This window comes from Astatotilapia calliptera, chromosome 8 (genome assembly GCF_900246225.1).
Source record: "Astatotilapia calliptera chromosome 8, fAstCal1.2, whole genome shotgun sequence".
Taxonomy (NCBI): Eukaryota; Metazoa; Chordata; class Actinopteri; order Cichliformes; family Cichlidae; genus Astatotilapia; species Astatotilapia calliptera.
The window spans coordinates 18,600,476-18,615,759 of NC_039309.1; the positions used below are offsets into that span (position 1 = coordinate 18,600,476).

Sequence of the window (15,284 nt, forward strand, 5' to 3'; positions counted from 1 at the left end):
ATAGCATATTGATCATTTTTCCCCCACGCACCAGGTATAGCAGAATTGGTTCAGTTTGTCCCCAGTATAGCTTTTTTTGCTTTTTTCTGAACACTACTCGTACTGCGGCCTTCATCTGGGTTGGAATTTTTCTCCAGGACCCAGGTCAGATTGTTTACTTTTTCTTTTCAAATATTTATCTATTGCTATTACGCGCTGCGTTTTCTCACTCACAGCATGACTATTATGTAATTTCTTCTTGGTGTTTTACTGGCAGTTGGCAACCCATTTCATTACAGCAGGTAGTTGTACTGCCCTCTAGTGGTAGAGAATGTAATTGTTCTGCCCGTTACTCACGCTGGTGCTCCGAGTACTAATCAGGTGAAACCAGATAATCTTCCACGGCACACCTGATCATTTTTCGCGGCACATAGAGAGTGGTTGGGAAACACTGCTCTACAAAATGACTTGTGTAGATGAGTTAACAAAACAACTTGATCAGCTGGCCTGTTATTGCTGTAATAAACCATACCCCTCTTTACTGCACAAGAGTGTAACCATTGATATCCTTGCATCTGTCCATTGCCAGCTATTTCTTTTTGCGTAATCCGGCTAGCTCTTCCAACTCTTCCAGGTTTGTGTAGTTTTTCCTTCTGACCACATGCAGCTTTCACCATCCTCATACCTAACTGTACTTACCCATATGGAAAAGCAATAGTAAAGACTTCTAAAAGACTTGCATAAGATGTGGCCTACTTCATATAGTGAATCATATAAGGCTTATATGATTTACTCATGAAAGTGGCCACTTTCTCATTACTTTCATATATTGTTTTAGTAAGTATCCCTCTGGACCCAGTGGAGGTGGTGAGTGACAAGAGAACGGCGGCTAAGCTGTCATCCCTGTTGGACAACGTCTCCCACCCCATGCAGCAGACTGTGACAGCACTGAGCAGCAAACATACAAGTTTTATTTATATAATTTTTAAAGGGATCTTATATCTGTTTTCACTCTTGTTTTACACAAGACAGATACAAACTTTATAAGATTTATATATATCTTTTCCATATGGGTAACTCATCTACAGAAGACCTTTTATAGTGGGTATAGTGGTCATGACTTGAAACGACACAAATTTAATTTCCACGTATTGACTTCAAAATGTAAAGATTAAAAATGGGCTTTAAAATAGTATTTCTCAACGTAGTATTTCCACTTTATTCTTAAATGAACAATAATAATGAAAAGAATCCTTTTTTTTTAAGGTGGCCCAATACTCCTTCATAAAAAAGTCCCTCCAACCTAATTCCAGTGAAACAGAAATCTAGCACATCTACTGTTTTTGTTATTTTTTGTTTTTTAATAATTAGTTTTAAGGATCTTCCTACATTTTGGCCATTTCTGACCTTCTAAAGATAACATCTTCTAATTTTGATACAAGTGACTTCTGTCGGTTACTAAGTCCTGCCTTAAAGCCTTTTCGTTCAGAGTTTGATGCTAAACTGTTCTGATTAGTTGGTCTGAATATGAATATTTTGCCTTGTATGAACCAGTAGTTTTGTTTTTTAGAGCAAAGAGACCGAGGCTAACATTTGTTTAGCACTGCTCTCGAAAAATGTCTGAACAGAAGCGTTAAACCGCAGACAAATTGTCACACATCCACCAACACACAGACGTACCGCTAAACCAAACACAGAGCCAACACCCACAACAATTTATCACCACACATAAATTTACAAAAGAAAAAAAAATCTGTTTTAACCACTGCAGGAGCTTGTTTACCACAGGGCTCATCAAACCACATGCAATCAATCAGAAGGGACAGCTGTGATTGGACAAAGCCAGTGGACCGTCAGCACTAAAAGATGGTGTGTGCGCAGTGTGCAGTATTATCTTCTCTCTGTGTATCTCACAGGTAAGAAGTACGTGTGCTACTGGTCTTGGCTTCTGTTCTTGGCGAGCAGTTTTAAGGTAGGAGCTTGTACCTGCAGTCTCTGTTCAGTGTAGAGGTCAATATGGCAGAGTGTCTAGATGTTTACTCACAGAAAAAGGGAAGCCAAGGGTTTTGTTGTATTGGCTTTAAGGTAGAAGTAAATGAGCAGACCTGGCAGGTCCAGGTAAAGAGAAATGTCTGCTTTCCAAGGCACAAAAACGAAAAGATGACCTAAAGGAATCGACCGCAGCATTTAAAGAAAAAAGCTCAGCAGTTTACGCATTGACAGAAACATCAACATTTGGGGCGACCGTGGCTCAGGGGGTTGGGAAGCGTATCTGTAACCGGAAGGTTGCCGGTTTGATCCCCGGGCTCTCTGTCCTTGTCGTTGTGTCGTTGGGCAAGACACTTTACCCTACCGCCTACTGGTGTTGGCCAGAGGGGCCAACACCAGTAGGCCCCTCTGGGGCGATATGGCAGCCTCGCTTCTGTCAGTCTGCCCCAGGCCAGCTGTGGCTACAACCGTAGCTTGCCTCCACCAGTGTGTGAATGTGAGAGTGAATGAATAGTGGCATTGTAAAGCGCTTTGGGTGCCTTGAAAAGCGCTATATAAATCCAATCCATTATTATTATCCACGACTCCTACACTGCACAGGTGCAACATTTCTCAATGCGAAGAACTGAATCAAACAGTGCAAAGTATGTGTGATTAAATACCCTCCCATTTCATTTAGAGGCCAGGTTTGCATATAAAATCAAATAGAAGATATCTAGAAGGCATGGATAGACATAAATTTTGTTACTGGCAGAAAACACAGTGAGGTCAACAAGATGCATCTTTGCAAGTTTTTCCTGTTTTGTTTTGCACTGATCCTCAGGCTTTAATCTTGTATGATTTCATCACCCTCCAGAGATGAAAGAGTGAGACTATAGAAAAATAACTCTAAAAGATCTTGGTGAGCTCTGATGGAACATTTGCTTTGATTTCTCCTGGAACATATCATACAGATCATTCTGGTGCTTTACAGTGAAATATGTTGTCTTCCATGTACTAATTTTCTGTTATGTGCCATCTTTCTAGCATATTCCTATACGGCAGGTACTTCAATAGTTTTGTTATGTAATAACCTAAAAATGCCATCCAAATGTTACTTGTTTTTACAGCAGCAAACATTACTTGAAGAGCAACATTAGTCTGATCTAATCACTGTGTTGCAGCAGCATGACCTTTGATTTATCTACAGGTGGCACTAGCAGGTCAATACAGACAGAGTAACTTAAAAAGGGCAGTCCTCCCTACACGTGTCAAAAGAGCAAGATCTGGACAATGCTAATCTTCAGATTGTCATCTATCTGGATCCTGTAGATAGAAAATTTTGAAAATGTTTAAATTTTCATTAAAATAGCTAACGCTATTACTTAGCAACTGGCTGATTGCAGGTTTAATTCTTGGCTGTGCTCTTTTGGCATGTTGGTGCCGTCTGTGCGTCTGGTATTCTAACCAAGAATTACACAATGAAGGTTTCATTGGGGATAAGAAAAGGGGAATAAAAGCTTTAAACCAAAGTGGGGGGGGGGGGGGGGGGGGGTGGACTCGAGGGAAATCCCTGGTCCTGAAATTGGTTGTTTGGATAGGTTGTTTACACTCTGCCACCCCAATTTGGGCACGGTGGTGGGAGCAGGAGATGGGCCAGACCAGGTCTGCTGCTGATAGCCGGACAATAATAGACACCGGCAGCACACGGGAGATCTCAATTATGTTGCTTCAAAAAGGGTGTAAATGGGAAACGGAGGGTGGCTGTTGATAGGAGGAAGTGGAGTAATTGTTTACGCGTATGTGTGTGTTTGTGTGTGTGCACGTGTCCACAAAATTTGTAGCCTACCACAGCTGTACATCACACAGAATCAGATTTGCCGTTGCCTATGTATACTGTCCTGTAACACCAAAACACTACTCACATCTATGGAAGAATAAGCTAGTGAAATAAAAGTAATTTAAAAAAGTATATTTATGTTATGCATGACTTTAAAAGTCTGTTTTTTTATTGGCAGCCTGTTGAAAACCACATTTATTTTAACAAGTTTGTAATTAAAACCCTTAAACTAAATGCTAACATCTACAAATTTAGCTGAGAATTCAGGTCAATTGTTTTTCTATTATTAATTTTAATTGAGATATTTCCTCCTCAAATATTTTTTTGCAATCAGTATTTATATTTTCAGCCAATTTATATTTTCTAAGTGGTCAGTCCACCAGTTAGACAGGAAACAGAAGTAAACATTACTTTGTGAAAAAGCATGGTGACCAAACAATGACTCAACATAAAGTCAAAAGAAAAAACAAACATAATAGCTCATCAGGTTCATGATCCACCAGAGAAACAACCATGCATTCTATCTCAGGTCACCAAATGCTGAATGCTGTGGTTGCAAAAAGACTTCTGGTCCTAAATGATGGATCTTGTGTAAGCACTTTTCTGCTTTACTGCTCAGCCACTTATTCTGGGTCATACTGATTAAAAAATCAAGTCTTTTTTTGTAAATCTTGGCCACACCATGTCTCAAAATGAACATGCACGCTCATTGGCAAATGTGCTGTCAATCATCAGTCATTAGCATGTGGTTGAGCAGCCAGAACCACTGCTTGTTGTCACAGTAGTGCAGATAGTGAAGTTGGAAACACTCATCTCGGGTAATGGCTGACATAACGGTAGCTACCTCCATCTTTTATACTGTCTATGGCGAAAACCTGTTAGGTGATTGCTGCTTGACTCAAATCAGACCAATATTCAACGAGGTGTTATGAGTATTGTGAAAATATTAAAGTGCCCATAAATAGCAAACATGACCAAGGCCTTGAGTAAAATTTGAGCGAAGACCCGTTAGTTGATCACTGTGTGTACGTTTTGACCAAAACTCTAGGAGAAGCAGAGATTCTTGTGAACAGAGGGTTGGATGGATAATGGACGGACCAAGCTCGCTGATCCGTCCGTCAGCTGCACGAACTAAAAGCTGATTCACTGAACTTCCCTCTGCTGGATGGAAGTCTTGTGTATAACTGACCAACCCACCTGTTTCATAATGCAGACTTTTATGTGATTTTTGCACAAGGTATTTTTGTCATGGTTTGTAGTTTTTGTTATGTATTTGCAGTGTTTCAGTTCTATTTGTTTTCTTTTCTGTGCTTCTTTGTCTTTCTAATTTCACCCATTCCCTTCTCAGTCATACTTCCTGTTTTGGGTTCTTTGACTTCTTTCTGATTATGTCACCTGCCTTTTTTTTTTTTTTAAGATTTACTCATTCAAATTAGTGCAGTTTATTAATGTCTGTACCAAAAATTTATAGCATGGAAATTCATCCAAAACTTGGCATGATAACTCCAAGGAGCAAGCCAGTCACAGGAAGGCACTGAAAGAAAAATGACAGTGAAAAGCCAGCAAAGACTTTAAAGAAAAAAATATCACTGCCAGAAAGCCAATCAAATTGAATGATAAACTGACTTTTCCTTTCAAATCAATTGAAATTGACTTGTTATGCTGGTACACATGTCAGTTATATGGAAGCCCGTTTCCGCCACTAAAAAAAAAAAAAAGCTAGTATCCATAACTCGAAATTTCGAGATAATAACTCGAAATTTCGAGAAAATAACTCGAAATTTCGAGTTACTTTTCTCAAAATTTCGAGTTAGCTCTGTCAATCAAAAATATACGTGAATGAGGTCGTTTTCTTGTTACCCGGAAGCATATGGCGCAGGACCGCGCACTCAAAAACGGATCCCAACAAATTAAAGTATGTTTGCTGATAGTAACACCATGTGATTCAGCTAATAACACATCATTTGTGAAGCCAGGCTGAAAACACTCAGCAATCTGTGCATTCACGACTGGATGTAATACCGGTAGCTTAGCTGTAGCATTTGTTGCTGAGGGCTTCAGCTTCCGGGTAACATGGAAATGACGTCATTCACGTAGATTACTGATTGGCAGCGCTAACTCGAAATTTCGAGTTGCTTTTCTCAAAATTTTGAGTTAATATGTCGAAATTTCGAGATAATAACTTGAAATTTCGAGATAATAACTTGAAATTTCGAGAAAATAACTCGAAATTTCAAGAAAATAACTCAAAATTTTGAGTTATGGATCCTTTTTTTTTTTTTAGTGGCGGAAACGGGCTTCCATACAGTTAAGTTGTGTTCACAGAATAATAATTAGGTTAAAAAAATATCACCTTACAGGGTTTAAGGGGTTCTCTCATGCAGAATGTAACCAAACTATGGAGTACTAATAGCTCTTTGAGGGAAACAGAGGGACATAAAACTAATAACCGATTTGACCATTACACCAGAGAGCAGACTCCACCCAAATTCTCCATGTCATGCCTCAGACTTGCCCCTAGTAAGCTGTTGAATTTTTACCAGCTATGATATTGGACTCAGAACAATCTTACCACATAAAAAGTCCTGGATCAGTTTGAATAGTGTTCAAGTGTGCAAAGTTAGAGGACGTGAGGACGAGACTTACACTCATCTGATTTTTTAAAGGATTCATTTCACTGAGTGTAAGAACCTGGATCCTCTTCCCCTAAGCCATTTATTACCTCTCATCCTTTAGTCGGGCTGGATTTCTCTGTCAGTGCCGGGGTCAACCATAAAGCCAGCACTCACCCCGTTTCTCCCGCATGGCCCAGCCAGATAAAACAGGAACAGAGAGGAGGGGGGATTTTTTGGCTGAGCTGGTGGATTGTTCTTATCTGGAGGCTAGACAGAATGGGTGGAGGGCTGGTGGGAGTTGAGCTTTCTGATGTGGAGTCTGCTCTTAAGGTAGGACAAGAAAGTAGGAAAACACACACAACAAAGCCTATGTTGTCTTTCAGATACTCCACACAGCAGCCCCTCGATGCTGCTCTTAGTATCAACAGAAAAGACACCATGCAGGGTTAGAGAACTTCTAGATGATGTGACAACTCGTCTGGCAGCCATATTGGAGCTCTTTTGCCGCAAGGCCACTTGGATGACTTAAAACTGGCTTTCTGTGCTCTTCACTCAGGAAGACACAGCTTATGTAGCTGTGATGAATCGACACTGAATTAGCTGACTTGTTACGTATGCTGAACTGCTCGTTTTAAATGTCTTTATTGAAAGACATCTTTTTTCCATCTACCACTAGCTCCATGGTCTTTTAAGCTTGAGTGTAAAATACAGCCAACAGGAGAGTCTGCAGATGTTTTTTATAATTACTGTGAAATATAAATGGTCAGTTATAATTATCTGACGATTTATTACAGGACTTTTATGGATAATGACAAAAGAAAGAAGGGATGTTGATTTTTCATTGTATTTACTTGGTGCTTGCAGGCAATCTTATATATTTATGTCTGTTTTTATGGAAATGGCTTTGAATACATGCTGCAGGCAGCACAATTTTCAATCTCAAGATGTTTTCTTTGTTTTGTTTCTGAGCTCATCACTTCCTGGGAATACGTTCATTGTGGAGTGATGAGTAAAAAACCATCTTGAATGAATCGTACACGTGGAGGCTGGGGCGGTGGAGGGACCGAGACACGGGACAGCCATGGCACCAGGATGTCAAATATAAAAAGACAGATTTTTTTGAAAAAAGTATAACTCTATTGTAGTTTTTCAACCTGACCTTAGATTGGCCCAGACTTCAGCCCTATGAACAAAGACTTTTGCAGCATTTGAACAAACGATTTCCTCCTAACATTCTCCTTGGGAATTATTCGCTGCTTTCCAATCAGAGAAGCAGATATTTTCTAACACAGTTGCTCATCTTATGTACTCATAACTTAGCCAAGAGAGTTTAATGTCCTTTCTAACCTTGGAAAAGCTCCCACTTCAGTACTCTCTTGGATTGGATTGGCAGCAGCAAAGATCTCAAAACTTCTGTGAATAAAATTGAAACTACTCTGCACGACTAGGAGGTACCAGGGGGCAAGTTTGAAAGCAAATTTGTTTTCCTAATTTGGTTAAAATGTCCCTTTAAGACACTAGGAGCAAGCTATGTTTAGAGCCATCTCTTATTACTTACACATATTAGGATTTTTAATTTAGTAGGCAAAACGTTAGGGGCGCGTGAATGGCGATATTCATCAATCAGTCATTAATGGCGCTTCTGCAACAGAACTCCAAGGTGTAGCTGTTGAGAGGTCAGAGGCATCACCGTAAAGTTTCTGTACGGGCTGGGGGAGGGAGGGAAGGGGAGGAGAGGGAGAGCTGATGCAAGGGAGCGAGAGGGCGGTCAGTCAGCTAAATGGAAGAAGGGAAGGTGGAGCTGCAGAGCTGTACATACCCCTGAAACAACAGGCAGCTGAATGAGGCTCAGCTGGGCATGCAAGTCCTCCCGCTTGGCCACTTCCTATTAGCGGAAGTGATCGGTGCAGCCGGACAGGAGAGGGAGGCACACACAGGAAAAGAGGCACGGAGGTGAGAGGTTGAATCACAGCAGCAGACGAGAGCAGAAGGAGAAGGTTAGAGAAGATTCAGCATGTTGGAACATTTGCAGTTTACCATGCGACAGAACATGTCAAAGCAACTGTCCTGGATCGCAGTGTGCAGTCGTGAGCCGTATACGTGCATTTCAGCGGTCTGAAAGCTCAGGGAGTCAGGACTGCAGGACAGAGGTGATGCACAGCCGTGTTTTATCCACCAGGCAGCCCACTGATGTTTCGTGTGATGAAATCATTTTCTCACAAAGCAGATATGAAAATGATCCTCATATAAGCATGAATCCTCCAGACTCGTGACTGTGCAGTAGAAACCGGCACGGAAACATTCCTCTGCATCTGGCCCATACCGTGCATGTTGGTGCTTTGGTGTCAAATGCATGTTTATTGTCACAGTGAGAAGTGCAATAAAAAGAAAGAAACACTTTTCCCTCTCTTCTGTTAAAAGCTCTCTCTAAGGTGGTCTGGTTGCATTCTCTGCAGCGGATATTGGATTCTGTCAAACAGACACATGGGCAAAACCTGACAAAAGGACACAATGGTGAGGGCGGACACTGGTAAAGAGCAGGAAGATTATGAGTATGGTGATGTGAGGGGTAAAGGAAGGAGTTAAGATAACAAAAAATGATAAGCATGATAAGATGTCCCTTCTGTCTTTAATTCCAAAGCAATATGGACATTTGAAGTACTCCACTTCTTTGTATGAGGCTGTATGTGTGTGTGTGTGACTTGGCACCAACGGCGTACATGTCTCCTGGCTTTGCTCACATCATTCAAGTGCCCGTTACCTAGCAACCTTGACGCAGGGAAAGTTTGGCTGACTAAAAATAAACTTAGTGTTTGCAGAAAAGGATGTAAAGCTGAAAAAAAGAAGGTAGGGAGAATTACGCCGGCAGCTCTGCAGTAATACAGGAGGGCAGAGGGGGAATACAAGAGCATAAAGGTTTCCTCATACAGCTGTAGGCTGTGCATTGTACTGTGTGAGCCTGCAGTTGTTTTTCTAATCTGTGTTTCTTTTCTACTTAAGTAAACATTTATTCACATTTCCAAAATGACATTAGCACAAATTAGTTTTATCTTTGTGTTAGAAAATATAAGCACTTATCTACAGTATCAGGCTTACATGACATTAGATAATGACCAAAACATTCAACATATGCTACAGTCTTATAGTTACTAACATAAATGGATATAGCAGCCGTTTATGGGAAAATTTAAAAAAAAAAATGTTTAAATGCAAATCCTGAAGTAGTATGATCTTTTAAATTACCTTTCATCAATCTGGAGAGGTTTCTTAACTCGTCAGTAAGGGTACAGAGTTTGTCATCAAATGTTGTTTTTATGTGAGTATATATATATTTTTTTAAAAACTGTTTTTGTCCCGATCACTCCCTGAGAGAGACAGCTGCATATTTAGCAATGCTAGCTTCTACCTGGTGAACAGCAGGTAGAAGCTAACGTTGTGTGTCGTTTGTAGTTAGCTGCTTTCTTTTAATGCTCCGATTACTCATAAGTCAGTGTTTGTGGATTGATAAACAAAACCATTACTCTGAAAAAAAAAAACTTTTGGATAGCAGTGCAGAAGATGTAATCGTTTATTCCGCTGGGAAAGCAAAGGCTAGCTAGCCTGGCTAGCAAAAGTAATGCTAATTCGCACTAGCGCTTTTCTTGCATTTCAGTGTCTTTTTTACATGGCCACAGCTGTGGTGACAAGAAATAACTACAATGCTTAATCTAACAGAAAATAGCAGCACTCTGGCCACAAAACTTAACTTGAGGGCTAACAATTCTGCCAGTAAGCGTTTCAACAAAACACTCCAAGAACCTTCGCTAACTAGCACATTGTGGTTTGTATTTCCAACAAAGCTGAAAGCCCCAGAAAATTTTTTGTCTACTCCAGTAGGCAACTAAAGTTCAGACAAGATCAAATTCACAAGAAAAACCTTGACTTTGGTGCTGTCCTATCAGTTGCTCCAGCCTTACTAGTACTGATAGTACATCCTACAGAGTGAACGTCAGTTAATTTAGACCATTGTTCCACTAGAAAAGGAGGTCGGGAATCCTCAGAAGGCTCTTGCACTTGGCAAAATCTCCTATAGTTTATTGATATGATGTTAAAACGCTAACTTTGGAAGTGCAAAAATATAGATGGATTAATGCATCATTCCCAATCTGACTTCAAGACGCCAAGGCAAATTAATTTACTTTATGCTTGGCCTCCATCCGGAGCTTTCATCCAAAGCAGTTTGGGTGATTTGCACCCAAACCTCTGTGGAATTCCATTCACCATAATACTGCGTTTGATATTTTGATAGCAGGTGAGTGCAATAGAAAAAGCAGCCCATTCTAATTAATCCATATTGTATGAGCCTGTCAACCTTTCTTGCTGCTACCTACCATCTATTCTCTGTCCTCTCAGAGAGCTAAAGAGTGTCAGAGATCAAAGCACAGGTGTTGTCACCCTTTAAAAGCTGAGAGAGAGAGAGAGAGGAGGAGACAAGCAGCTGGGTGGGGATAGACTGGATACTTGTGCGATTTACTCTCACCCTCTATTTCTTTCTCTGACTCACTCGATCTGTCTCAAATAAAACATTGGCTGAAGCCTGAAGAGTGGTCTCTCAATGAGTTTTAGCTGCTTTCTTCCTGCGGCCCTGTGACTGTTCCCCCCAGCTGCCTCTTGTGCTTATCTGAGCTCACAAACACAGCACCGTGGCAGACAACATATCACCTTTGTTTTATGACAATAAACAACTCGCAATAAGCAGGGGGAAGATTCAGAAGGGGGGCGAGAACATATCCGAGCATGAAACTTAAAACAGGGGGATTTGGGTGATGTGGGCTGATGCACAGTCTGGTCTAGCGGACATAGTTTTCTTATGATGTACTTTATGGCGCTGGCAAATAAGCAGAACAATAATGAGGATGACTGCTGAGATAGTGGGAAAGCGTAGGAGGTGAAGTGGCTGACAGCAAAGAAAAGAAAGAAACGGAGATGAATACGAAGGGGAGACAGGAAAAATGAAATACTGCATTGCTATGCGTAACCCTGTGTCCTCACATAACCCGCTGCAACGAGTGCAAGAAAAGGCACGTTTTGTTAATGCTTATACAATTAGTTCTTTGTTGAGGTATGTGGTCCTGCACTGAAAAATATGAAGCATGAAAGCAAAGACTTCAAAATAACTACATAAAAAACACTTTGTTAAACACATCAGATCTCATTGGGGAACAAAATCATGCTGGATATCTGTACTGATAAGGTCTGGGCAATGTGTTACAAGTGAAAGGATGCCACAATTTTTGATGCCAATGAAAATTATCATTCTGCAGAGGGCTTAATTCAAAGACCCCCTAAAAATCAACATGGAAAAAAAAATAATGCAGCAGGCTAGTCCATTCTGCTGAAGCTTCAATGCAGCAACTCAAAAATGGTAGTCAGTAGTTTTTATGGCCTCCCAGGTCCTTGGAGGTCTCCTCCCAGATCTGGATCAGGGCATCACTGAGTTCCTGGACAGTCTGTGGTGAAGCCTGGTGGTATCACATGGGCCAAAATATAATATCCCAAAGGTGTTCTAGTGGATTTAGTTCAGGTGAGCGTGGAGGCCAGACAAAGGTATCAATTCCTTCATCCTCCAGGAACTGCCTGCATACTCTCACCACATGAGGCTGAGCTATGTTGTGCACCAGGAGAAACCCAGAACCCACTGCATCAGGGTCTGAGAATGGATACAAGGTTTTCATCCTGATAGCTGATTGTAGTCAGGGTGACATTGCCAAACCTAAAGAGGCCTGTGCATCCCTCCATGGATTGGCCATCCATCTCCAAGCCAGCCATGCTGAGTGATTTTACAGTCAGCATAATGTTCTTCAAACTTTTTCTCCAGACTCTTTTATATCATTCAGTGTTCTAAGGGGGAACTGCTCTCATCTGTGAAAAGCACAGGGCTCCAGTGGTGGACCTGCCACTCCTGGTATTCTATGGCAAATGCCAATCAGGATCCTTGGTGCCTGGGCAGTGATTACATGGCCCACTAGAGGATGGCAGGTCCTCAGGCCATCTTCATGAGTCTGTTTCAGATTGTTTGGTCAAAGACATTCACCCCAGTGTCCTGCTGGAGCTCTGGCAGTGCTCATCCTGTTCCTCCTTGCACAAAGGAGCAGATACCAATCCTGCTGATGGATTAACGACCCTCTACAGCCCTGTCCAGCTCTCCTGGAGTAACTATCTATCTTCTGGAGTCTCCTCCATTATCTTGAGACTGTGCTGGGAAACACAGAAAACCTGGTATAGGCACGTATTGATGTGCCATCCCGGAGGAGTTGGACTACCTGTGCAACCTCTATAGGGTCCAGTATCACACACTGACCCTGGCCAAATGCAAAACTAATGAAGAAAAAACAGTCAGAAAATATGAGGAGTAAAAAAAAATGTCTGTGGCCTTCATCTGTAAAACCATTCTTGTTTGGGGGGGTTGTCTCATTGTTGCCCCTCTAGTGCACCCCGTCTGCTACTTAACTGACCAGATCAATGTCCCAGACGTTTAACTGACTAAAAAGTGTTCCTTTATTTATTTTTTTTGTGCTATGTAGATAAAGATATAAACAAATACAGATCTGACAGCAAGGTACATCAAATCATCGAGAGCTTTAAAAGAGAAACAATGTGACAAGATACAGCCCAATAATTTAACTTCAATTTAGTTGTACCTCTGCCTGAAACCCTTCAACCAAGATGGCAACAAGCAAGTTGAAGAGGACGTAGTTGCCAAAGGTCATTAGCGCGATGAAGTAGAGCGCAGCTACGGGAGAAGTGGAGGCCATGCCGTTATATAACACCTTGTTCCAGTCCTCCTGTGTTAGGATCTGCAGAGAAAGTAAGAGAGGCGCTTATAGGTAAAAGTATTGTTGAGCAATTCTTCTAGAAATTTCCCCGTGTGAGGTCTAAGTCTTCACCGGTCCTGATAATGCTTCATACTTCACGCCCCTACCAAGATCAGTGCAATTCAGCTCTGCATTTTTTGACAAATTTTGCTGACAAACAAACATTTTTCCCCCTCTGCTGCATTTTTGCAAGAACTTACCTGTTAATCCTCTAAGGTATAAGCTGTCATTGGTGCATGATAACACTAACTATATTTAGCAGAGAACTAAATAGCTTTTCTGAGAAAAATAAATTGAACACTTGTTAACACATGTCAGTCAGAAAGGTTATTTTATTTCTTCCCTGATTGTGTAGACTTGAGAGATCAATTTAATAAAACAAAAGTTGTATATTCTGATTGCCCAGGGTTGGAGTTACAGCTGATGATGATTTAGACCCTGGAAGGTTAATGAGATACTTATTTAAGCCTTTTTTAAAACAACATATTGGGCCTCATGTAGACTGTAACGTGCAGTACATGGTAACTAGTAAAGATTAGAAGTTGAAACCTGTTTGCTGTAGCTGGATTGTTTGTGTACTGCTGGCAAAAATATTGGACTTTTTTCAAAGTCTTTGTAAGGGTGTAAAAGCTTTTCATCATACATGCTTAGTTTTCTTCTTTCTTTGTATTGTTTTATCTTTTTTCTTTATCTTTGCCTCCTTGTTCTCTCTGTCCCTGTCTCATTGCGTTTTTTTGTCTGTGCCTCTCTCTTTCAGTATACTTCCTGTTTTATTTTGAAGGTTCGCTCCCTGTCTGGTTATTGACGTTGGTGTCTCATTGACCTTCCTTCCTGACTACCCTTGTCTAAATACACTTAAATCTTTGGTTAATCAGAAAAAAACATATTTTGAAAATACTAGCAGTATTTTCTCAATTCTGCTTTAGACTGCATTCAGCCTATCTCTGATTAGGACCCAAGAATATGTTTATTTGACTAGTAATAGCCCTTTTTTATTAGTACTTTCTCAGGTTCATGTGTGTAAATAGAGTCCTTAATCAGCGCCACTGTACCAGCACCAAAGAACACCTTGTGAGATTTCACAGCTTGACAGAGCAGCAATATTTGATTATGAGAATATGCCGATTTTAAGTAACTGTGATTTTTTTTTCTCTCCCCTATCTATGTTTTTTAAATTCCTGGTCGTAGTAACACAGATCAGTTAAAGAAATGCATTAGATGCTCATTCTTGCCATTAATCAAAGCTCAAAGGCTCACCTACTAACAGCAGAGCTTTTAGCTGCAATAGAAGAAGTGGTTTTAACAAAATCTCTGCGTCTTTATTCAGTGAAGTGCGGGAGTACGGCAAAAACTTGCTGAATTTACGAAGTTGTGTGCTGAAGGATAATGTTTCAGAAAAACGCAACATTAAAATGTAAACTTTCATCATTCTGTTCAACAGATTGAAGCAGTGAAGATACACTTGAGCTCTCCATGGGAACGGACACATCAGTACAACGGTCTGTACAGAGAAACATGCATACATCTTACAGCCACTCAGGTGAATAATAAATGGTTACTATATTGAGAGTGATATATGCTGGACCCCCACAGTTACGGTTAATTCATGAATCTAAGGTGACATAATGCAAAGCACAAGCCTACATAACCTATAGAAGATAGCCAGAAATAGGAAATTAGATGACTGGAAGAAAATGATGAAGACAGAAAAGGTCTAGCGGGGCCATAGGGGAAGAGGTTGATAGATTTTATTTATTCAGGAGGAGGAAGAGGTCTTTCAGGCTCTGAACAGGAGCATGTTCAGTCATCACCAAGACTCAAGGAGATCTTACTGGAGGTTAGTTGCTCGAGGGACCACTCTGACAGGTACAGTTAGATTAAACAGGCAGCTGATGAACATACATACTGTAATTTCTTCATGCTGCTTATTTTTTATTGTTTCAAGACGGTGACTGTAAACAAGCAGTGAGGAATAAACAAGCCTGGAGCACCACTAAACAGCACTGGGGAAGAGGGGGAAGAGAAGAC

The 15,284-nt window shown here is 40.8% G+C and overlaps 1 protein-coding gene and 1 long non-coding RNA gene across 14 annotated transcripts in view; one reads left to right on the forward strand and one right to left on the reverse strand.

Moving 5' to 3' along the window:
- Positions 1-15,284, reverse strand: part of cacna1g (calcium channel, voltage-dependent, T type, alpha 1G subunit) — a 335,496-nt gene that overhangs the window by 91,200 nt on the left and 229,012 nt on the right. For 10 of the 12 annotated variants that reach the window (XM_026177275.1, XM_026177280.1, XM_026177279.1 and 7 more), the window contains exons 14-15: positions 13,083-13,238; positions 8,222-8,287 (exon numbers count right to left, since the gene is read on the reverse strand). In XM_026177275.1, coding sequence (XP_026033060.1) covers positions 8,222-8,287; positions 13,083-13,238 — 222 coding nt within the window. The remainder of the gene's footprint in view (positions 1-8,221; positions 8,288-13,082; positions 13,239-15,284) is intronic. The other 2 variants (XM_026177284.1, XM_026177281.1) reach the window with 1 other exon arrangement.
- On the forward strand, positions 1,052-15,267 carry LOC113027639 (uncharacterized). 2 transcript variants are annotated; one of them, XR_003273106.1, is made up of 4 exons: positions 1,052-1,951; positions 14,698-14,796; positions 15,017-15,122; positions 15,202-15,267. It is a non-coding gene; the product is annotated as an uncharacterized LOC113027639 (long non-coding RNA). The 2 variants fall into 2 exon arrangements; XR_003273107.1 differs by having other exon boundaries at positions 14,698-14,755.